Source organism: Portunus trituberculatus, chromosome 46, assembly GCF_017591435.1.
Source record: "Portunus trituberculatus isolate SZX2019 chromosome 46, ASM1759143v1, whole genome shotgun sequence".
Lineage (NCBI taxonomy): Eukaryota > Metazoa > Arthropoda > Malacostraca > Decapoda > Portunidae > Portunus > Portunus trituberculatus.
This window is the reverse complement of record NC_059300.1, coordinates 22,612,549-22,637,548: the sequence shown is the minus strand read 5'-3', so window position 1 is coordinate 22,637,548 and position 25,000 is coordinate 22,612,549. Positions and strand designations below refer to the sequence as shown.

At 45.4% G+C, this 25,000-nt stretch overlaps 1 protein-coding gene across 1 annotated transcript in view; it reads left to right on the top strand.

The window, feature by feature from the left end:
* LOC123519987 (FERM, ARHGEF and pleckstrin domain-containing protein 1-like) overlaps window positions 1-25,000 on the top strand; it is a 235,886-nt gene that overhangs the window by 118,001 nt on the left and 92,885 nt on the right. Inside the window, 1 exon segment of the mRNA XM_045281752.1 lies at window positions 24,246-24,514. Coding sequence (XP_045137687.1) covers window positions 24,335-24,514 — 180 coding nt within the window. The 5' untranslated portion in view covers window positions 24,246-24,334.

The following is a 25,000-nucleotide window of genomic DNA, read 5'->3' as shown; positions in this document are numbered from 1 at the left end:
TCATGGCAGTACTTCATTTTCCATTTTTTGAGATGGGTTTTTGGTTTTCAATAACAGCGGTTTGATTTAAAAAGAAGGAACCACTGGAAAAAAATCTGTTCTTATTTTTTTTATTGTTCCTTTTCCATCCTTTGTGTAATGTTTAGCAAGCCTCGTATTGACTCAGCACGAATAGCCTGATTACTGATTCTGTTCCATTTCTATTTATGAACCGAGTGTGCTAACCATGAAATATATCACCACCACCACCACCACCACCACCACCACCACCACCACCACCACCACCACCACCACCACCACCACCACCACCACCACCACCACCTCCTCCTCCTCCTCCTCCTCCTCCTCCTCCTCCTCCTCCTACTACTACTACTACTACTTTCTCAGCTACCTGTTAATATTTTTACCGGCATTAATGGTTTAACTGTTAGTCCAGCAATCCTCATAGCCGCTGTTACCATGAGTCAACAAATAAGGATAAGAAATTTTCCTTTTAAGAGTGAAGCGTGTCAACAAGAATCCTAAATTCTACCCAGGTTTGGTCCCTCGCCTTCCCGTCACCTTCCCGTCACCTTCCCGTCACCTTCACACGTTCTACCGTATCTTTTTTTCTTTTATGTTTTTAACGTCTTGGTTATTTAAATCTTTAATAATAATTAAACTCACTCACTCACTCACTCACTCACTCACTCACTCACTCACTCACTCACTCACTCACTCACTCTACTACTACTACTACTACTACTACTACTACTACTACTACTACTATAATTGTTACCACTAATTACACACACACACACACACACACACACACACACACACACACACACACACACACACACACACACACACACACACACACACACACACACAAAGGAGTAAGGACAAGGACAACAAAACAGACTGGAATTAAAAGTTGGAGGAAAAGAAAAAGTCTGTAATACAAGAGAGCAGGAAAAAGAGCGCGGTGGACTGCTTCCCGCGGCGGCCAGACACTTCCTTCCTGAAGCTGTGCAAGTTGTAGCAGAGCCGCGGCACGGAGGGAGGGAGACACGATGCTAATGAATTCACCAGCTTAACTCATCCACCACCACGCTGTCATATTAATTGCTGTGTTTGATTCGATTACGTTACGACCACGGCTGTGCATCAGTGTTTTGTCTGAATACCTACAGTGCAGTTAACGAATGCATTTTTTTTCCTAGTATTGAGGTGAAACATTCCTGCAGCGTGACTTACTAATCGACCAAGGGTTATATCACTGTCTGAATATCAATAGAGGAATGGAGTTAACGAATGCATATTTTCGTGGTATTGAGGTGAAACAGTGCTTTTTATCAGAACCACCAGGTCAGCGAAGAGTGCATGGTGGCTAGTGAGCAGCCTTTGATTCATTCACGCTGTCAGGTTAGGATAGGATAGCTTAAGTATTGCAGTTAGTCAAAGGGGATCAATTGACGTGAGTGAATAGCCTTTGATTCTTTCGTGGCGGGAGTCAAGCCGACCACGCATGACGCACACCGTCCAGATGCCAGACACCCAGGCCACTGCTTCCCTGACGTGACGCGTGCAGGGAGGACAACCTGACGCAGACACAACACAACACAATACTACGACAATTTTTTTTATATAAGAGGGAAAACTGGCCAAGAGCAACACAAAAATATTCAACCAAAAAGGTCAAATGAGATGCCAGTTCCCCAGCAGGTCCGAGAGAGAGTTAGCCAAAAGAATGTGATAAATGTCTTGAAACCTCCAAGTGCAATGTATCCTTTGATCTAATCCCGACCTAATCCTCGTGTGCTTTAGTAGGAAGTGGTATTTTGATGAGGTTATGTTATTTTTAAATGGTGGCGTATAAAAAGCTGGAAAAATAGTTCAAAAAGTGAAGTGTGTGGAATGTGTGTTCTCTCTCTCTCTCTCTCTCTCTCTCTCTCTCTCTCTCTCTCTCTCTCTCTCTCTCTCTCTCTGTGTGTGTGTGTGTGTGTGTGTGTGTGTGTGTGTGTGTGTGTGTGTGTGTGTGATGATTCCCAGTGTGGTGCAACTGGTCTTCTTCTTCTTCTTCTTCTCCTCCTCCTTCTCCTTCTCCTTCTCCTTCTCCTTCTCCTTCTTCTCCTTCTCCTCCTTGTTGTTGTTGTTGTTGTTGTTGTTCTCTCTTCTTCTTCTTCTTCTTCTTCTTCTTCTTCTTCTTCTTCTTGTTCTTGTTGTTGTTGTTCTTCTTCTTCTTCTTCTTCTTCTTCTTCTTCTTCTTCTTCTTCTTCTTCTTCTTCTTCTTCTTCCTCCTCCTCCTCCTCCTCCAATCTAACCAATACAAACGCCGTACAATTGACACACACTACCAGGTGATCACAAGAGGGCGCGTTGTGTCAGCTGTAGAGGTAACACTCCATTCTTTGCGTTCTTCCCCTCACACTGTTTGCTTTCCTACGTAAACAAGACAAAATATGTGAGAGGCGAAGGTTGCTTGGGGTCAGGATTTACGAGAGAGAGAGAGAGAGAGAGAGTGAGTGAGTGTCGATACCCGCACCTACCACTCTTGTCTACAACTGTCAAACGAGGATATTTATTTATTTAACTCTCTCTCTCTCTCTCTCTCTCTCTCTCTCTCTCTCTCTCTCTCTACATCTTGATTTTATTCTCAATCTTGCTTATTTATCTCTCTCCCTCCTTTTCTTCTCTCCCTTCCTTCTTTCCTCCTCCTCCTCCTCCTCCTCCTCCTCCTCCTCCTCCTCCTCCTCTTATGATGATTGTGATGGTGGTAGTTTTAATAGTGAAAGTAATGGTGGTGGTGGAGACGAAAAAAGGAAGAAAAAAATAAAGAAGAGAAGGAAGAAGAAGAAGAAGAAGAAGAAGAAGAAGAAGACGAGGAAGAAGAAGAAATTGTGGGAAAGGTGGTGGTAGTAGAGTTAGAAGTGCTTACCAGAGAGAGAGAGAGAGAGAGAGAGAGAGAGAGTGGGGTGGCGTGATCTAATGGGACCCAGTGGCCGCCTCAGGGGACAAGAAGGTGCCAAGCTCTTATTTTTCTTTTCTTTTCCTTTTCATTCTCTTCTTGAATAATTCTAAACTAAATACAAAATGTGGGCCATTGTGGCGAAGAAAACAACAAAGCGAGAGAGAAAGAAAGTCGGTAATGCTGCTTCCTGCTCTCTCTCTCTCTCTCTCTCTCTCTCTCTCTCTCTCTCTCTCTCTCTCTCTCTCTCTCTCTCTCTCTCTCATGACATTAAGTTGAGTTATCTTATTCCTTTTTCGCGGTTCTGGAATGGAATTTATTTATTAATGTTTGGTGTTTGTTTGTTGCAGGTGCGTGTGTGTGTCCTCCAGGGGAAACGAGAGGAGAGCCGCGCGTTCTTGTGCTCTGCAGGTGAGGTGAGGCAGGTGAGGGGAGGGAGGGAGGGAGGTGGTAAGAAAGGGTAGGTATGTAAGATGTGGTGGACGTGTATCTTAGGCAATTCTAGACCACCACCACCACCACCTCCTCCTCCTCCTCCTCCTCCTCCTCCTCCTCCTCCTCCTCCTCCTCCTCCTCCTCCTCCTCTTCATTTTCCTTTCTCTTCGTTTTCTTTTACTTCATTTTTTCTTTCTCGTTTTCTTGCGTCGTCTTCTTCTTCCTCCTCCTCTTCCTCTTTCTCTTTCTCCTTTTCCTTCTCCTTCTCCTTCTCCTTCTTTCTCCTTCTCCTTCTCCTTCTCCTTCTCTTCTCCTTCTCCTTCTCTCCTCCTCCTCCTCCTCCTCCTCCTCCTCCTCCTCCTCCTCCTCCTCCTCCTCCTCCTCCTCCTCTTGTTCCCTTCATCCGCTGTCTCGCCTTGTCTCACTTTTTTCTCCTTTTCCCACTCCTTTACTCTTTTCTCTCTCTCTCTCTCTCTCTCTCTCTCTCTCTCTCTCTCTCTCTCTCTCTCTCTCTCTCTCTCTCTCTCTCTCTCTCTCTCTCTCTCTCTCTCTCTCTCTCTCTCTCTCTCTCTCTCTCTCTCTCTCTCTCTCTCTCTGTCATGTTCACTCCTTCCTCTCTCCTTCTCTCTCTCTTTTTCTCCTTTTCTTGCTCTTTCCATTAAGTATCTCTCCTTTTTGTTTCTCTTCTCTCCTTCCCTTCCTTGCTCCTTGCCTCCTTCTTCATTGTTCTCCACCTTAATTTTCTACATCCCTCCTCCCCTCTCCTCTTTCTCTCTTAATTGTTTCTCCCTTCACTTCTCCCCTCCTGTCCTTCTCTCCATTCTTCCATCTTCTCCCACCCTCCTTTCCCCTCTCCTTTACTTCCTGTCTCAGTCCCTCCGATCCTTTCTCCCTTTCCCTCCAGCATCCATCTATCTACCTCCATCCCCTCCCCTCCCCTCCCCTCCCCTTCATTTCCTTCCTCTTTCCTTCCTTGCCTCCAATTTCTGTGTATGTATAGGCCTTGTGATTGCCCGGCCTAAACACACACACACACACACACACACACACACACACACACACACACACACACACACACACACACACACACACACACACACACACACACACACACACACACACACACGACTAATTGATTGGGTTTTATTACTGGTAACGTTGAAGAACTACTACTACTACTACTACTACTACTACTACTACTACTACTACTACTACTACTACTACTACTACTACTACTACTACTACTACCACTGGAGCAGGTGGTCGTGTAGCGGAAGTCGTGTTCAAGAGTCGGAATGAACTGCTTGATGACCCAGTTTTCCTCATTGTACGACCATTGTGCACTTCCGGTCACGACGACGAGGAGGAGGAGGAGGAGGAGGAGGAGGAGGAGGAGGAGGAGGTAAAGAAGAAGAAGAAGAAGAAGAAGAGCAAGGAAGGAGTCATTGTTGCAGCGACTAGAGTTGATCACTGTGGAATGAGAACCCTTGTATCCTCTCTCTCTCTCTCTCTCTCTCTCTCTCTCTCTCTCTCTCTCTCTCTCTCTCTCTCTCTCTCTCCACACACTAATATTTACGGCATCACTTTGGCCGTATGTTACAGACCGCTGACTCTCCCAAGTGGTGTCGCGGCGCATAGATCTGGGGACAAATTAGGGAAGTGCTGGGGGACTCTGAGAAAAGTACAGGTAATGGCTTCGGAGGGCGGGCATGGCGGGCGTAGATCAAGCTAGGCAGGGATGAGGGTGACATACGATGCTATAGGGACAGACAGAGTGACAGGAAAGACACGGAGATAGGATTACATGGATCGAGGCACAACAATGTAGGAAAATCAAGGGAAAGAAAAGGAAAGGAAACTACAAGAAGAGTCAGTAGGAAGGAAAACCAAGAGGAAGAGAGTCAGTACGAAGGGAAACTAAGAGGAAGGGAGTTAGCAGGGAAGGAAGCCAAGAGGAGAGAGAGAGAGAGAGAGAGAGAGAGAGAGAGAGAGAGAGAGAGAGAGAGAGAGAGAGAGAGAATTATAAAACCTTCATAGAGAACCACAATTAAAATGTAAAGTTTAAGAATGACCAAGTGAGTGATAGAAAACCCAAATACAGGAACAGAGACGCAATGATAAGTCAAATAAATGGATGAATAACACACACACACACACACACACACACACACACACACACACACACACACACACACACACACACACACACACACACACACACACACACACACACACACCAGTTTATTGTAACACTGAAAGGGAATAAAGAGGAACAAAGGAAACGTGCATTTAAAACCACAGTTGAGATCTAGGACATGGGAAGAAGGTGAGGGATAGAAAAGCCAGATGGAGGTACAGTTCAAGGGAATATTAAAGGTGGACACTAGGCAGACAGGTAGACAGGCAGGCAGACACTCTCACTACGTTATTGAAACACTGAAACATAACCAATAGGAAAAAAAGGAAAGCAAAAAAAAAAAAAAAAAAAAAGAAAAACTGAAGTGCATGAAAAGAGAAACAGAAAAAAAAACCCAGACACTAAACAGACTTACCAAAACACTCAAAAGACAATTAATACAAAACAATAAAATAGACATATAGCACTTCATTTAGACACACCCTCAAAAAAAAAAAAAAAAAGAAGCAGAATAAGGACAAGTTCAAAACAGAAAACGAGGAATAGAAAACCAAACACGGCAACCAGATAACACCAAAAGATACACCCTGGACAGGCACACAAACACCACCACCACCACCACCACCTGAGGAAAGAATAACCAAATCAACACACGGAAATACAGAAAACGAACCACCATAAGAATAAATACAGAAAGGAAAAGAAACTGAACGATAAATACAAACCCGCGGACAGCTTGGCAATACTGGAGGGAAGGAGGGACAGAAGCAGGGCCAGGACATTGTTACTGGCGCAGGGAAGGGATTTAGGCAGCGACAGGGGACACGGGAATGAGGACGCGGGCAGGGTAGGTAGTGACGGGGTAGGGGCGGGGTGTTGTGGTGCAGGTGTGGCCAGACCCAGGACCAGTGTAACGAGTTTGCCAGAGCCACACCACACCAACGCCCAGGACACCTTCAGGAACCCAGCGAGAGAGAGAGAGAGAGGGAGGGGTGGTGTTCGTCCTTCTACTGTCAAATGTCTCAGTGTGTCACCAAAGATTCTTTATTTTTATCTTTTTTTTATCTTTTTTTTGTTTGTTTTTATTTTCAGTGTGTCTTGTGCGATTTTCAGGTGTGTTTCTCTCTCTCTCTCTCTCTCTCTCTCTCTCTCTCTCTCTCTCTCTCTCTCTCTCTCTCTCTCTCTCTCTCTCTCTCTCTCTCTCTCTCTCTCTCTCTCTCTCTCTCTCTCTCTCACGTATTTGTTCATGGTGTTGAGTGAGTTAGTTGCTTTTCGGTCAATTTCCTCCCAAGAGTTTAGTTTGTTCTCTTCTCTTCCCTCACATTTTTTTCCTTCACGTCCTCCTCTCAGTTTTTTCCTCCCTCTCTCCCTCCCTTCTTTCCTTCCATCACCTCCCCCTCATCTCTCCCTCCCTTCCTCCTTTCTTCCTTTCTCTCTGCCTGCCTGCCTGCCTGCCTGCCTTTCCCCCCCTTCTCCACATCCTCCTTTCTCAATTTTTTTTTGTCTTTTTCCTCTCTCTCTCTCCCTCCCTTCTTTCCTTCCCTCTTCCCGTCCCCCATGTCTCCCTCTCTTCCTTCTTCCTTTCTCTATCTACCTACCTCCCTGCCTCCCTCTCAAAATAAGTCATGTTTTTTTATTCTGTATTTCATGGACTTCTTCTTCTTCTTCTTCTTCTTCTTCTTCTTCTTCTTCTTCTTCTTCTTCTTCTTCTTCTTCTTCTTCTTCTTCTTCTTCTTCTTCTTCTATGTCTCCCTCTTCCTTTCGTCCTTTTCTCATTCTCCCCTTTAAAAATTTCCTTTCACTCCCTGTTTTTTGTGTATTTTTTCATCATTACCACTTTTTTTTTCTCTGCCTTTTCCTCCCCTCAGGCTCATTATCTCCATCCCTCTCCCTCCTTCCTTCCCTTTCCTCTTCTCCTTCCTTTCCTCCCTCCGTAAGCCATGTCCTTCCCTCCACCCTATTTCCTCCTCTCTCCTCTCCAGTCCCCCTTATTTCTTTTTCATTTCCTCAACTTTTGTTCCTCTACTAAGCCTTTTCTCCTTCCTCCTCCTCCTCCTCCTCCTCCTCCTCCTTCTCCTCTTCTTCTTCTTCCTCCATTTCTTAACGTCTTAACCTTTTATCCTTTTCTTTCTCTCCATTAGATAATTGCTTCTATCTCTTAAGTCTCTCTTTCTTTATTCTCTATCCCTCTCCATCTCCTTCTATCCATTTCTCCTCCAGGTTCTTATCTATTCCTGTCTTCCCTTCCTTTCTCCTCCTCCTTCTCCTTCTCCTCCTCCTCCTCCTCCTCCTCCTCCTCCTCCTCCTCCTCTTTCTCCTCCTATGCATTCGTAGTGGTTGTCTTCGTGTGGTTGCTGTTGTTGTGGTTGTTGTTCTTTTCTTCTTCTTTTCTTCTTTTTTTCTTCTTCTTCTTCTTCTTCTTCTTCTTCTTCTTCTTCTTCTTCTTCTTCTTCTTCTTCTTCTTCTTCTTCTTCTTCTTCTTCTTCTTCTTCTTCTTCTTCTTCTTCTTCTTCTTCTTCTTCACCCTTCCTTCGTTCTTTCTTCTTTTTTTTCTTTCGTGTTTTCTTCGTTTTCTTTTCTTTTCTTTTTCTTTTCCGTTTTCTTTCCTTTCATTCTTTTAACTTCTTTCCCTTCTTCTTTTCTTTCCTTCCTTCCTCTCTTTCTTTCTTTCTTTCTTTTTCTCTTTTCCTTTCTTTCTTTCTTCCTTTCTTTCTTTCTGTCTTTCTTCCTTTCTTTCTTTTTTCTTTCTTTCTTTCTTTTTTTCCATCGCCACCATCCCCACCTCCTCTCCCTCCCTACATCCCCCCTCACCGGTAATCTAAGACTGATTAAGACACTTTTCTTTCACCTGTACGTTAATTAGCAAGCGGTACCGTGAATGTGGGTGGGCCTAGTGTTCCAGAGAGAGAGAGAGAGAGAGAGAGAGAGAGAGAGAGAGAGAGAGAGAGAGAGAGAGAGAGAGAGAGAGAGAGAGTTGGTATTATTAAGTCTCTTGATATTTGGTGTTTGTTGTAATATGTTTCTCCTCCTCCTCCTCCTCCTCCTCCTCCTCCTCCTCCTCCTCCTCCTCCTCCTCCTCCTCCTCCTCCTCCTCCTCCTCCTTATAGCTGGTACAAATCATCTCTTAAGGACCAACAAGTGTGCTGCTGTTTGTTTTCTTAAGTTCCTCTTATTCTACAACAACAACAACAACAACAACAACAACAACAACAACAACAACAACAACAACAACAACAACAACTACTACTACTACTACTACTACTACTACTACTTTCCCCACTCCTGCTTCTGCTTCTAAGACAACGGGTATTGATGTGTGTGTGTGTGTGTGTGTGTGTGTGTGTGTGTGTGTGTGTGTGTGTGTGTGTGTGTGTGTGTTCGAGTATACTACACACACCTTCCCCCGCCTCTTCATCACGCCCCTCAGAGGGAAGAAAGAGTCGTGTTGTGGCTGGAGGAGGAGGAGGAGGAGGAAGAGGAGGAGGAGGAGGAGGAGGAGGAGGAGGAAGAAGAAGGAGAAGAAGAAGAAGAAGAAGAAGAAGAAAGGATGCTTGCTTAGGGAATGGTAAGGAGGAGGAGGAGGAGGAGGAGGAGGAGGAGGAGGAGGAGGAGGAGGAGGAGGAGGAGGAGGAGGAGGAGGAGGAGGAGGAGGAGGAGGAGGAGGGAATGTGGTGGGGAGATGAAGCGTTCCTTATGGCCTGTGATTGAATGCTCTCTCTCTCTCTCTCTCTCTCTCTCTCTCTCTCTCTCTCTCTCTCTCTCTCTCTCTCTCTCACTTCCTGATTAACCTCTCCCTCTTCTCTTTTCACTTATATCGCCCACTTCCTCCTCCATTCCTCTCCTCTCTTACTCCCTAATCTCCCTCTTTTGCCTTCCCTCTCTCTCTCTCTCTCTCTCTCTCTCTCTCTCTCTCTCTCTCTCTCTCTCTCTCTCTCTCTCTCTCTCTTTTTCGTCCTTACTTCCCTGCCACACCATAATTTTCTCACTAAATCCTCCTCCTCCTCTTCCTACTCCTCCTCCTCCTCCTCCTCCTCCTCCTCCTCCTCTTTTTCCTATTCATTTCCCTTTCGCAAGTAATTATTTTCTGCTTATCCTGTTTCACACCCAGAACCATTAATTTCTCTCTCTCTCTCTCTCTCTCTCTCTCTCTCTCTCTCTCTCTCTCTCTCTCTCTCTCACATTGAAATTTACTTGATTTTTCTTTTTATCCCAGGCAACAGAATGACTTTTGCTAAAGAGTATATATGAGAGAGAGAGAGAGAGAGAGAGAGAGAGAGAGAGAGAGGAATGGATGTAAGACTTGCGTGTTTGATCTGGGTAACTGTACACACACACACACACACACACACACACACACACACACACACACACACACACACACACACACACACACACACAGCGAAGGACACACCCAAGTAACCATAATCTTACATACATACATACATACATCTCTCTCTCTCTCTCTCTCTCTCTCTCTCTCTCTCTCTCTCTCTCTCTCTCTCTCTCTCTCTCCACCCAACTGAGATAAGCCTAACTGATGTCGTAGGGAGGAGGAGGAGGAGGAGGAAGGAAGAGGAAGGAGGAGGAGGAGGAGGAGGAGGAAGGAAAAGGAAGAGGAAGAGGAAGAGAGGCGGGAGGAGAGAAGCTAACACGTCACGGTCGAGTTAATAGAGGAGTGTCATAAATTTCTTCTTGTTTACGTTATTTTTTTTCTATTTTTGTATAAATTTTCTTACGAGTCCAAAGCAAATACTGTAACTCTCTACCTCACCCATTTAGAGAGAGAGAGAGAGAGAGAGAGAGAGAGAGAGAGAGAGTAAATAGATTCATAGACCTATATTCTGTAACACTTCTTCCCGCACCTCTTCCTTTCTTTCAAAAGCTTATAGTTGAAATTACACAGTGTTGTATCTGAGACTATTTTCTCTTATCCAGTCTCAGAATAACAAAATCTCAAACTCTATTAACAGGAAAAGCACTCTTGAGAACCCGCTAATCGTGTCTGTGGTCTTTGTAAATAGTCGCGGTGAAAGAGCTGTGTTTTCGAAGATTTGAGGGGAGATTGAGAGCTGAGAGGAAAGGGATGAGAGGACAGGTGTATAGAGGTAAGCAAAAAACAGGAGCAGGTGTATATTTTTAATGGAAGAGGGGAAAGCTGGCCAAAGGTAACAAAAAAAAAAAACAAGCCCCACTAAGTCGCCAGTCCCCATGCAGACCCGAGAGAGTTACCAGCCCCAGTTGAAAAAAAAAAAAAGAGGAATGTCTTGAAACCTCCTTTTTGAATGAAGTTAACTCATAGGAAAGTGGAAATACAGAAACAGGGAGAGAGTTCCGGTGCTTGTCAAAGAAAGTCCGAGGGTAGACTTGGCTTCCTCATTCGGGGCAACAGTATCTATCACCTTTAGACCATAAACTCCCGTGAAAAGCCCACATGGTATAGATGATAAAAAAAAAAAAAAAATAAGGTACAACTGGCAATGCTTCCTTCACCTGTCTCGCATCAGTCACCGGAAAGAAAAGTCTACATGTGAATTTTGGGGTCGTTGACTCGTCGTACCTCGTCTGATCAGTGTTGTGGCGGGGAGAAGTTGGGGAAAAAGTTGAAAAAAAAGGAAAAAGAAAAGTGGCTGGGGTGAGTTTTACGAGTACTACAGTGCCCCGTCACTACTTCCCCCTCGTTTTCTTTCAAATGGAGCCAGAAAGAAAATGGGAAGACACTGTTAGAGGTCAGTGCTTTTACTGTCCAGAGAGAGAGAGAGAGAGGAAGATGGCTTGCAGGAACTAAGGGAAATACGAGGAAAAGAGGAAACATTTACCTGTCCTCCTCCTCCTCCTCCTCCTCCTCCTCCTCCTCCTCCTCCTCCTCCTCCTCCTCCTCCTCCTCCTCCTCCTCCTTCAGGAAAAATAAGTACACGTTGATGATTATAGTGCATTGAGAGAGAGAGAGAGAGAGAGAGAGAGAGAGAGCATTCTACGCAGTTTCTCAAGATGGTATAAGAAATGAATCAAGAAATACATTTATAACTCTCTCTCTCTCTCTCTCTCTCTCTCTCTCTCTCTCTCTCTCTCTCTCTCGTAATTTTTCCAGCTAGATACACGGATAAACAGAGAGAGAGAGAGAGAGAGAGAGAGAGAGAGAGAGAGAGAGAGAGAGAGAGAGAGAGAGGACATGCCTGGAAGCTGTTATCGTCACCATAGGATTTTATTTTGGCTGTGATTGGCCCATTCCTTCCCCCTCCCCCCCTCTTCCTCTTCCCATCAGCCTCCCCTCTCCTCCATTTCTCCCCTTCCTCTTTCCCTGCACGGCTCAGGGTTTAGTTAGTTTGTGAAGGTGGATTTGGTGGTGGTGATAGTGGTGGTGGTGGTGGTGGTGGTGCTGCTGAAGGTAATGGTTTAAGGAAGAGGAAGATTGATGGTGGTTGTGGTGGTGAGGGTAGTAGTAGTAGTAGTAGTAGTAGTAGTAGTAGTAGTAGTAGTAGTAATGATAGTGGTGGTGATGAAGACAGGGAGATGGTAATGGTGTGTTGGTGGTGGTGATGGTAGTCGTATTAGTAGTAGTAGTAGTAGTCGTAGTAGTAGTAGTAGTAGTAGTAGTAGTAGTAGTGTTAATGATGGTGGTGATAAAGACAGGGAGGTGGTGATGGTGGTGGTAGTAGTACTAGTGTCAGTGGTAGCAGTGGTGGTAGTAGTGGTGGTAGTGTGGTGGTGGTGGTGGTGGTGGTGGGGGCTTGGATGTCTCCTTTAGGATATCGATTTTCGGGCGTGGGAGTCCTTTTCCTCCTCCTCCTCCTCTTCCTCCTCCAGTTCTTCCTCGTCCCCGTCCTTGTCCTCGTCTTCCTTCTCGTTTTTCCTTCCCTTTCTCCTTCTTTCCTTCCTCCTCTCCCTCCTCTCTTTCCCTTTTCTCCTTTTTATTCGTCATTTCAACAGGGATATTTGTCTCTTATTTCAGAGTTATGTACTTCCTTGTGTTCTCCTCCTCCTCCTCCTCCTCCTCCTCCTCCTCCTCCTCTTCACTTTATTTTTATATATTAGATAAAACTATACACGCACATCGTTTGTGGAGGGAGAGATGGAAGGAAGAGGAGGAGGAGGACTGCGAGGGAAGGACGGAGTAGAGGGAAGTGCTAGAGAGGAAGAGGAAGAGGAAGAGGATAGGGGAGAGGAGGAAGGGGTTGCTAGGATAATAAAATCAGTTTGAATATCAGTTTAATGTTTTCCGTCCCCCCTACCCAAACCTTTCCCAATCCTCCCCTCTTGCCTCCATAGTGGTGTTGGGGGGGGAGGGACATGGGTAGCTAAAGGAGGAGGAGGAGGAGGAGGAGGAGGGTGGTGGTGGTGGTGGTGGTGGTGGTGGTGGTGGTGAATTTAGCTTGGAAAAAAAAAAAAGGAAAAAGAATGTTGAAAAGAATAGTGCCATAGTTATTTATATACGTGCATTTATTTTACCTGTTATCTCTGTCTGTCTGTCTGTCTGTCTGTCTGTCGGTAAATCTGTCTGTCTGTCTGTCTGTATGTATGTAGGTGTACTGTGCTTAGCTGTAAAGGCAAAACGTCTTGTAAAATCAGTATTGCATCGTAAAATATTTCAACATGACCAATTCTTTAAGCTAAAAACGAAATATTTGTCAATGTGAGGAGGAATGATTGATTGTGTGTGTGTGTGTGTGTGTGTGTGTGTGTGTGTGTGTGTGTGTGTGTGTGTGTGAGTATCCAAATGGGGGAGTGAGTGAGTGAGTGAATGAGTGTGAGTATCCAAATGAGTGAGTGAGTGAGTGAGTGAGTGTGTGTGTGTGTGTGTGTGTTATGATAGAGTTGAAATTTGATGAGTGTGTGTGAATGGGTGAGTGAATAATTTATGAGGCAGTGAAAATTTGATTAGTGTGATTCACTGTTTGATCTGCTGCAGTCTCTGACGAGACAGCCAGACGTTACCCTACGGAACGAGCTCAGAGCTCATTATTTTCGATCTTCGGATAGGCCTGAGACCAGGCACACACCACACACCGGGACAACAAGGTCACAACTCCTCGATTTACATCCCGTACCTACTCACTGCTAGGTGAACAGGGGCTACACGTCAAAGGAGACACACCCAAATATCTCCACCCGGCCGGGGAATCGAACCCCGGTCCTCTGGCTTGTGAAGCCAGCGCTCTAACCACTGAGCTACCGGGCCGTGTGTGTGTGTGTGTGTGTGTGTGTGTGTGTGTGTGTGTGTGTGTGAGTGAATGAGTGAGCTTGATTGATGAGTGAGTAAGTGTTTGCGTGCGTGAGTGAGTGAGTGAGTGAGTGAGCGCCGCAGTGAAGAGGAGGCACCGGTGTGGAATGACAAGAGGTGATTGTGTGCAAATAGTGTTTGTATTCAGTGCTTTGGGGTAGATGCTCTCTCTCTCTCTCTCTCTCTCTCTCTCTCTCTCTCTCTCTCTCTCTCTCTCTCTCTCTCTCTCTCTCTCTCTCTCTCTCTCTCTCTCTCTCTCTCACACACACACACACACACACACACACACACACACACACACACACACACACACACACACACACACTAATACCACCATTCAAAATTGAGAAAAGTACAGTACAAAAATCAGAGAGAGAGAGAGAGAGAGAGAGAGAGAGAGAGAGAGAGAGAGAGAGAGAGAGAGAGAGAGAGAGAGAGAGAGAGAGCGGCATTAACGGCAGCCGGCGCTCAACACGCTGCTCACCTGCATTCACTCTCTATTGACACCTGCGATTACCGGTGATTAGTAATGCGGCGCCCCCCCCCCTCATCCTCCTCTCTCCCTCGTTCCTCTACCTACTCCATCTACCCCTCTTTCTATCTACCACCCCCCTTCCCCCGTCCTGTCACACCCCTCAGCCCCTCTTCTTATGGTAATGGCGGACGCGTTGTTATTGTTGTTCTTGTTCTAGGTGATGGTGGTGGTGGTGGTGGTGTGTGTGTGTGTGTGTGTGTGTGTGTGTGTGTGTGTGTGTGTGTGTGTGTGTGTGTGTGTGTGTGTGTGTAATCGGGATGTAAATCGAGGAGTTGTGACCTTGTTGTCCCGGTGTGTGGTGTGTGCCTGGTCTCAGGCCTATCCCAAGATCGGAAATAATGAGCTCTGAGTTCGTTCCGTAGGGTAACGTGTGGCTGTCTCGTCAGAGACTGCAGCAGATCAAACAGTCAAACACACACACACACACACACACACACACACACACACACACACACACACACACACACACACACACACACACACACACACACACACACACAGGGATGAAGAGGAGTAGTGGTTCTTGGAGGTAATTACATTGGAGAGAGAGAGAGAGAGAGAGAGAGAGAGAGAGAGAGAGAGAAGACTTCCGTTACTAGACTCTCTCTCTCTCTCTCTCTCTCTCTCTCTCTCTCTCTCTCTCTCTCTCTCTCTCTCTCTCTCTCTCTCTCTCTCCTCCTCTCTCTCCTCCCTCCCTCCCTCCCTCCTCCCTCCTCCTCTCTCTCTCTCTCTCTCTCTCTCTCTCTCTCTCTCTCTCTCTCTCTCTCTCTCTCTCTCTCTCTCTCTCTCTCTCTCTCTCTCTCTCTCTCTCTCTCTCTCTCTCTCTCTCTCTCTCTCGGATTGTGTGTGTGTGTGTGTGTGTGTGTGTGTGTGTGTGTGTGTGTGTGTGAAGTGAAAGGTGTAATGTGAGAAAATGAAATAGGAGGAGAAGGAGGAGGAGGAGGAGGAGCAGCAGGAGGTGGTGTTGGTGGTAGGTGGGGTGGGGGTGGGGTTGGGGTGGGGGTGGTGGTAGTGGTAGTGATGGAAGAAGAGGAGGAAGAGGATGTCATAGTAGAGGTAGTGAGAGGAGGAGGAGGAAGAGGAGAGAAAGAGGAAGAAGAGGAGGAGGAACATTTTACTTAGATAAAAGCATCCATATGACACGAGAGAGAGAGAGAGAGAGAGAGAGAGAGAGAGAGAGTTGTAAATTCTGAGATGATAGACGATAAAGAAGATGGAGAGAAGAAAAACGACACAACCCTTTCTCTCTCTCTCTCTCTCTCTCTCTCTCTCTCTCTCTCTCTCTCTCTCTCTCTCTCTCTCTCTCTCTCTCTCTCTCCTGTGACATCTTAATCCTGATCTTGATTCTCTTAATCCCGCAATGACTTACTTTTCTCACGTTAAATCCACTCACTCACACTTTTTACTTCCTTTATTTGCGTCCCTTCGTTTTTCAGCCCAATTCTCATTTTTCTTCATATATTTTTGTCTTATTTCTTATATATTTATTTTTTTGTGTTTCGTTTGGGTAATTATTATTTTTTTTTTGTATTTTTCTTGTTTTGTGTGGTGGTGGTGGTGGTGGTGGTGGTGGTGGTGGTGGTGATGGTGGTGGTAGTTTATATATATTTCTCAAACTCCTTTTTTTTTTTTTTTTTTCTTTTTTTTTCAAGCGTTTTGTTTAAATGGTCTTATTATTTTTTTCTATTTAATTTTTTCTTTATTCTTGTCAAGTGTTGCTATCCTCTCCTGTCTTTACTCTCTCTCTCTCTCTCTCTCTCTCTCTCTCTCTCTCTCTCTCTCTCTCTCTCTCTCTCTCTCTCTCTCTCTCTCTCTCTCTCTCTCTCTCTCTCTCTCTCTCTAAATGCTTAATATTCCTCTCACGAGAGTCTGGCATATTTTTCCTTTTTGGGAGAGAGAGAGAGAGAGAGAGAGAGAGAGAGAGAGAGAGAGAGAGAGAGAGAGAGTCGTGAAAGGCACATTGGAGTAAAGAAAAACTTATAAATATGGAGATTAAAGAAATGGAAGACATGAAGAAGAAGAAGAAGAAGAAGAAGAAGAAGAAGAAGAAGAAGAAGAAGAAGAAGAAGAGTAGGAGATGGGAAGAAAGGACAGAAGGAAGAATAAGAAGAGAAGAGACTTTTCATGTGGGCAGTAAAAGAAACGAAGGAGATGGAAGAAGAAGAAGAGAGCAAGAGAAGGAGAGAAAAAGAGGCGAGGTCGTTAAGAGGAGAAGGAAGAAGAGGAGCAGGATAGGAGGAGGAGAAGGAATAAGTTAAATAAAGGAGAAGGACGTAGGAATAAAAAGGATGAATCGTAGTAGTAGTAGTAGTAGTAGGAGGAGGAGGAGGAGGAGGAGGAGGAGGAGGTGGTGGTGGTGGTGGTGGTGGTGGTGGTGGTGGTGGTGGTGGTGGATAGGTACACAATTATTCAGCAGGTCAGCACACGAAGGAGGTAGACGGAAAAAAAAAGAGAAGAGAAACATAAAGAAGCAGCAAAAAAACGAAATCTTTGGAAGAAAAGGAGGAGGAGGAGGAGGAGGAGCACCACCACCACCACCACCACACAGCACACAGCACACAGCAGGTCAACATCAACACACATCAACAGAAAAAACGAAAATGCGGAAGAAGAAAAAAGGGGAAAAAAAAGCGTTATAGAAGGATAAGGAATACGAAAACACACACACACACACACACACACACACACACACACACACACACACACACACACACACACACACACACACACACACACACACACAGCCTCAGCAGGAGCAGCAGCAGCAGCAGCAGCAGCAGCAGCAGGAGCGAGGCGAGCTTGTGCCGTTCCGCTGAAAATCAATAGTAACACTTTTCAAGACGACCTGCACAGCGGCCCCTCTGTACATCACCCTCCCTCTCACTCTCCCTCTCACTCTCACTCTCACTCTCACTCTCACTCTCCCTCTCCCTCTCCTCTCCCTCTCACTCTCCATCTCCCTTTCTTTCCTTCCTTTCCTTCACTTCCATCATAATATCCTCCTCCTCCTCCTCCTCCTCCTCCTCCTCCTCCTCCTCCTCCTCCTCCTCCTCCTCCTCCTGTTTCCATATGGCCTCTTATCTTATATTTTTCCTTTACATATTTTTTTCTTTTTTCTCGTTTCCTTGTTGTCTTCTTGTTTGTATCTTCTCTGCCTCTTATTTTTTCTTCCTTCTCTTCTCGTTTTTGTCTTTTCTTCTTCTTCTTCTTCTTCTTCTTCTTCTTCTTCTTCTTCTTCTTCTTCTTCTTCTTCTTCTTCTTCTTCTCCTCCTCCTCCTCCTCCTTTTCTTCTCGCTCCTGTATTTGCTCTCATCGTTATCCTACTCTTTGTCTTCTTCTTCCTCCTCCTCCTCCTCCTCCTCCTCCTCCTCCTCCTCCTCCTCCTCCTCCTCCTCCTCCTCCTCCTCCTCCTCCTCCTCCTCCTTCTCTTCTTCATTTGGGTCTTCCTTCTCGTTGTCTTATCCTTCGTCCTCCATATCATCATCATCATCATCATCATCTCTTTCTTCTTCCTCTTGTTGTTGTTGTTGTTGTTGTTGTTGTTGTTGATAATGTTCATGTTGTTGTTGGTCTTTCTTCTTCTTCTTCTTCTTCTTCTTGTTCTTGTTCTTGTTCTTGTTCTTGTTCTTGTTCTTGTTCTTCCCATCTTTTCCATCTTCCTCTCTCCCTCTATTCTTTCTTCTTTTTCCCTCCATTTCCCTCTTGTTTTCTCTCTTTCCTCCTTCCTTTCTTCTTTTTTCCTCTCCTCTCTTTATTTGTTTAATTTTTGAAGTCATCTTTTCTCTTGTCTAGTTTCCTTTTCTCCTTTTTTTTTTTTACTTTTATTTTCTCTCATTTTCCTTTTGTTCTCTTCCTCTCTTCTCTCTCTCTCTCTCTCTCTCTCTCTCTCTCTCTCTCTCTCTCTCTCTCTCTCTCTCTCTCTCTCTCTCTCTCTCTCTCTCTCTCTCTCCTCTCCTCTCCTCCTCTCCTCTCTCCTCCACCTCCTTTATTTATGCATGTGTGTCTACAGTATATCCCTCTTTCCTCCCTCCCTCGCCCTTCCCTCCTCCTTCTCCCCACCTCTCCTTCCTTCCTTCCTTCCTTCCTTCCTTCCTTCCTTCCTTTTCTCCTCCAGCTCCTCTCTTCCGTCTTTATCTTTTTTTCTTCTTCTTCTTCCTTGTCTCATTTTTCCCTCGTTCGCTCCATCCCTCTAGTATGTACCTTTAGATCCTCCTCCTCCTCCTCCTCCTCCTCCTCCTCCTCCTCCTCTTCAGGCAGTACTCGTGCATCTTCTCTAAAGTTTCACACACACACACACACACACACACACACACACACACACACACACACACACACACACACACACACACACACACACACACACACACACACACTTCCCCATGAAGAATAAAAAAATAATTAAAGCGGTTTTGATTTAAATATGAAGAGAGCGGGATGGAGGAGGAGGAGGAGGAGGAGGAGGAGGAGGAGGAGGAATACAAAGGAATACAAAGGAAAGCCAAACAGCAACAGACCTGTTGGTCCTTTCGAGGCTGTTTGGTAACTACCTCCAACTGGCTACAGATAAGAGAGACAGGACAGTACAGGAGAAGGCTCCTCCCCACCCACCACTCCCTCCAGCTTTCGCTGGCATGGAAAATAGCTTGGAAAAGTACCATGCAGTATGGAAAAAAACTGACATGGAATTTTCACAGGAAAGGATGAAAGGAGATTCTATTATTCACCCTACGGTGAACTCTACATATCTATCTATAAAGTTAATATAGTATCATGTTTAATTATTCAGACAAGAAGACAAGAAGAGAGCTTGTTGGGGGTTATTCTTTAATGGAGGAGGAGGAGGGAGAGGAGGAGGAGGAGGAGGAGGAGGAGGAGGAGGAGGAGGAGGAGGAGGAGGAGGAGGAGGAGGAATACAAAGGAATACAAAGGAAAGGCAAACAGCAACATACCTGTTGGTCCTTTCGAGGCTGTTTGGTAACTACTTCTAACTGGCAACAGATAAGAGAGACAGGACAGTACAGGAGGAGGAGGAGGAGGAGGAGGAGGAGGAGGTGGAGGAGGAGGAGGAGGAGGAGGAGGAGGAGGAGGAGGAGGAGGAGGAGGAGGAGGAGGAGGAGGAGGAGGAGGAGGAGGAGAAGAAGAAGAAGAAGAAGAAGAAGAAGAAGAAGAAGAAGAAGAAGAAGGAAGAGAAGGAAGAGAAGGCTCTGTGTCACGACCACAAACTTTATTTAATTTTTCTCACCCTTGAGTTGAAGAAGAAAATGAGAGAGAGAGAGAGAGAGAGAGAGAGAGAGAGAGAGAGAGAGAGAGAGAGAGAGAGAGAGAGTGCAGAGGTAGTTGGAATAATAATATTTACATGCATTAACCCTACTATGGCGAGGACATGCACCTGAGCCGTGTGTCTCAGGTGGAGCAGAGGTGAAATAGTGATCTGCATATACATAGAGAGCAGCACACATACATACATACACACATACATACATACATACATACACACACACACATACAAACTCAATCACCGGTGTGGACTGTGAAGGGAAAGACGTGGAGATACATGCAAAGGAAATCATTCATACATACTCAGAAGTAGACACATAGATAGATAGATAGATTAATTGATAAATGTGTAGATAGATAGATCATAAATATTGCAAGAAATTACACTCTCTCTCTCTCTCTCTCTCTCTCTCTCTCTCTCTCTCTCTCTCTCTCTCTCTCTCTCTCTCTCTCTTTCGAACCAGTCATTCTGTTGATGGAAATTGACTTCGACTTTGAGAGAGAGAGAGAGAGAGAGAGAGAGAGAGAGAGAGAGAGAGAGAGAGAGAGAGAGAGAGAGAGAGAGAGAGAAAGTGTGTAATTCGAGGAGGCTTTGGTCGAAGTGGAAGGAAGGGACGGTTTTGGTGAGTAGAAGTGGGAAGATGGAGAAATGGGGACCTTGTCTGGCTGAAGAGGAGGAGGAGGAGGAGGAGGAGGAGGAGGAGGAGGAGGAGGAGGAGGAGGAGGAGGAGGAGGAGGAGGAGGAGGAGGATTACTTCTCCGGTTGTGTCAAGGGAGGTAGAGGAAGACGAGTGGAGAGAATAAGGGAGAAAGGTGGACGGGAAGGGCGCTAAGAGAGAGAGAGAGAGAGAGAGAGAGAGAGAGAGAGAGAGAGAGAGAGAGAGAGAGAGATGTGGGGATTAAAGTAATGAAAACTGTGGCCATTAATCTTCTGACCTCCATAAACCCTTCGTATTGTCACACCCAAAATTCAGGGTAAAAATGCATCGGAGTACTGACTGGGTTAAGGAGACGAGTGAAATAAATGCGTGGAAACAGGAGCAGGAAACAAAGGGATATTGTAGATACGGCAAGACAGGTAGCTATAGTGGCGGCGCAGGTGTGAGGGGCCAACAGTAACAGGTGCAGGTGTGAGGGGCTGAGGAGCAAGTGGTGGAACAGGTGGTGGATGGGTGAAGGGGGGAGGAGGGCGGGGAAGAGCATGAACAGGTGGTGGAAGGGTGAAGGGGGAAGAGGTGGGAAGAGCATGATCAAACTAGGCAGGGAGGCAGGCAGGGAGGCAGGCAGACAAGCAGGGAAGCAAGGATACACTGTTAGGTCTATATAGTATTAAGAAATGCCTTGCTCTCTCACTGTGATTGTGTTGAAATGCCACCAAGAGATGATTTGCCGGGTTATCAAGACTTTTCTGCTCTTAATAATGTAGAAATCTTGTTAATATGTCACTACCACTTGATAGAAATAGAATGAATAAAAGTCCCGTCTATCTTTATCTAGAGTCTTTTGCATGTAGTTGAGGTGCGGCCCAAGTGTTTTAGAATATGGTGATAAGACGGAGGTGGATTGAATAAAGAGGAACACAGGGACACAGGGACGGGTGAAAGAGAGAGGTTAGCTGCTGGGGTGACGGGTGGGCAAGGTGCTGGGACGAGGGCCATGGGTGGAGGGTGGTGGATGGAAGGTGGCGGTGAGGGACAGGCTGGGTAGTGAGTCTGGCACTCTGATAATCAAGACGAGGATTGCCAAGCGCTCGCCCCATCGCTTCCTGGGATGCCTCCGTCTCTGCTGCAAGGGAAAGGAGGAGGAGGAGCAGGAGGAGGAGGAGGAGGAGGGGGGGAGAGGAAAAAGGAAATAGAAGATGAACTAAAGGAAGAAGAACAAACGGAGGAACATTTAAGTAGCGTGTAACATAAACTCTCTCGCCTCATAATGAGATTACCTGCCTGAGAGAACAATTCTTTTGCAAATCCTTACAACTCGTTTGAGAGGCACTTGGACACACTGTGGGCTGCAACACTGCAAGCACATTGTCTGCTAGAAGGAACTTGCATGAGAATGTTTATTAAGCACGGTGAAAAGGAAAACATGCAAAGTTTGCTGTACTTATATCTTGCAAGAACACTCCAACGACGCAGTTTGGCCACTTAATCATGTGTGGAAGCGGAAAAGAATAAAGAAACAGCGAGAAATATATTAAAATCACAGCAACGAGAAGCTGTCAGTGTCTCACTTGTGTCATATTGCTTGAGAAATTGTTTGATAAGAGCTGGAGATGTGATGAATGCGATGACTTGAGTAATGAATGACCTGTAAGAAGCCTGTCGTTTGGAGATATTTTAGCAGTAATGTACACATTGATGACGTTTTAAGAGAACCTTTTTACTGAGCGTGGGCGTGAAGGAAAAGTGTGTGGACGTCATTGGATCAGATTTTTAAGGATACTTTTAGTCATTCTAGTGACAAATTAACAAAATTTTTGAATAATTAACGACATAAAGCAGTTGTAAATCAGTATAATCGTCTTGGTGGGCTTTGGAAATAGTGCTAGAGGGAGAGAGCAGAGCGTTTTAGAATACGAATCATTGGTAAGTTTCATTCATTTTGGTATCCGTGGTCTGCGTATGAGTGGTGGTCGCGTGCTGTGTGAGGTGGCCGTGGGTGGGGCGCGGTGCGGGTAGGCGGAAGGCAAGGGGTGGGTGGACAGGATGCTTCACTTCACGTCTCGCTGCTGCCTCACGTGTTCCGGGAAACGCAGGCGGAAAACTGTCTTGGCTTGTATGTTGCTGCCACGAAGGAACGCGACGAGGTGGATCGGTGACGAGGTGTTATTATTGTTGCTGTTGTTGTTGTTATTAGTGTTATTAGTGTTATTATTATTATTATTATTATTATTATTATTATTATTATTATTATTATTGTTGTTGTTGTTGTTGTTGTTGTTGTTGTTATTATTACTATTATTATTATTATTATTATTATTATTATTATTATTATTGGTATTATTTTGATGATGATGATGATGATGATGATGATGACTACTACTACTACTACTACTACTACTACTACTACTACTACTACTACTACTACTACTACTACTACTACTACTACTACTACTAGCATCTTCACCACCCACCACCACCACCACCACCACCACTACCATCATCAAACGTTGCTGGTGTTGTTGCTGTTGTTATCAGAGAATGGAGTGTTAAGGCACCTTTAATTAAATTCATCAAGGCTAATACATGCACATACATACATGCATGAATACACACACACACACACACACACACACACACACACACACACACACACACACACACACACACACACACACACACACACACACACACACTGACAAATAATCTAGAACACATACATAAAAATAGGGAGGCGTACAGAAAGACAGACAGACAGACAGACAGACAGACAGACAAGTAATCGAACATATATACTTACCTACCTACATACATACAAACAAACAGACAGACAGACAAACAGACAGAAAGAAAGACAGACAAACAGATAAAAACAATTATCAAACAGACTTACATACAGACAAACATTTAGCAAAACAGACTGACACGGACAAGAATAAATAGAAGACAGACAGACAGACAGACAGGTAGGCAGAAACAAGTAAAACAAACGCAACTACCTTTTGTCCTCCGCTTCATAAACAACTAAAGAAAAGAAAAAAACAATTAAAACATTTTCGTGTGTTGCAAGGTGGAATCAATAGAAGGAAAGACGCGACTGACTTTAAAACTTTAACGTAAGGTTGAGGAGGAGGAGGAGGAGGAGGAGGAGGAAAAGAAGGATATGGGTAAGAAAGGGGTGATGGGAAGATGAAAGGAAGCAAGAGGGAAGGAAAAATATAACGAGTAGAGAGGAAAAGCTGGAGAGAGTAAGACGGAGAAGGGAGGCGGAAGGGAAGATGTGTGTAAGTGGAGAAAAGGTTGGAAGAAATAAGGGAGGGAGGGGAAGGAGAGGGAAGGAAAGAGAGAGGGAGGGAGAGAGGGAAGGAAAGAGGGAGGGAGGGAAGGAAAGAGGGAGGGAAGGGGAGAGGGAGGGAGGGAAGAGAGAATCCACCTGGTGCCTCATTACGGGATGGAGTCACACTTAGCTTACCGAGTCCTGAGTAAAGAGAGGCTGTTTGACCTGTGTCTTCGTTAGAGAGAGAGAGAGAGAGAGAGAGAGAGAGAGAGAGAGAGAGAGAGAGAGAGAGAGAGAGAGAGAATGTTAAATGTAGCGTAGTAGGCTAACGTAAGTACTTGGATTTAGGTCAGTGGTGTAATCATTCCACAGTTTGTACAGTACATATTTTCAGTCCGTGAAGGCCATTGGGGTAACGTGTTTATTGTTGTTATTATTATTATTATTATTATTATTATTATTGTTATTATTATTATTATTATTATTATTATTATTATTATTATTATTATTATTATTATTATTATTATTATTATTATTAATGTTTTGTTCATGTTCTTGTTATTGTTATTGTACTACTACTACTACTACTACTACTACTACTACTACTACTACTACTACTACTACTACTACTACTACTACTACTACCACACACACACACACACACACACACACACACACACACACACACACACACACACACACACACACACACACCATACTTGTCTCCTTATTAACACCAATGTCTGTCTTCCTGCAGGGTGTACCATGTGGTAAGGCGGCGGGCGACGGGCGGAGTGCGCGGCGGCGGCAGGTCGGGCGTGGGCGCGGAGGTCCCTGGTCCCTGCCATGGCGGGGGCTGACGGGGGCGGCGTGGGTGGCGGCGGGCGGTCCCTGAGTGGTGGTGGCGGTCCCGGCGACGGAGGGGGCGTGAGAACCCCGCCCACCACGCCCAAGAAAGTGGGCGGGAAGATGCTGGCCGTCAAAATACTGATGCTGGATGATAGCTACACACTCTTCCAGATCCAGGTGAGTGTGTGTGTGTGTGTGTGTGTGGTTGGTTGGTTGGTTGGTTGGTGGAGGGGGTTGATGGACGAGTGTGGCGGGGCGTTGTCCTGGCGCTGTCAGTGGAGGTGTTTTTGTTGTCGTCGAATTAGGTGGTGGTGGTGGTGGTGGTAGTGGTGGGCGTGTCCTGTGTGTGGTTAATGAGCCCATGTGTCCCACCCTTCCTCCTCCTCCTCCTCCTCCTCCTCCTCCTCCTCCTCCTATTGTGCGTGTTGCCCCTCTGACGCCACAGTGAGCTATCTTACAGGCCTGTTTATCACTCCTCACTTACTCACTTGTTGCATTTGCACACACACACACACACACACACACACACACACACACACACACACACACACACACACACACACACACACACACACACACACACACACACACACACACACACACACACACACACACACACACACACACACACACACACACACATCCTTACACACACACACACAC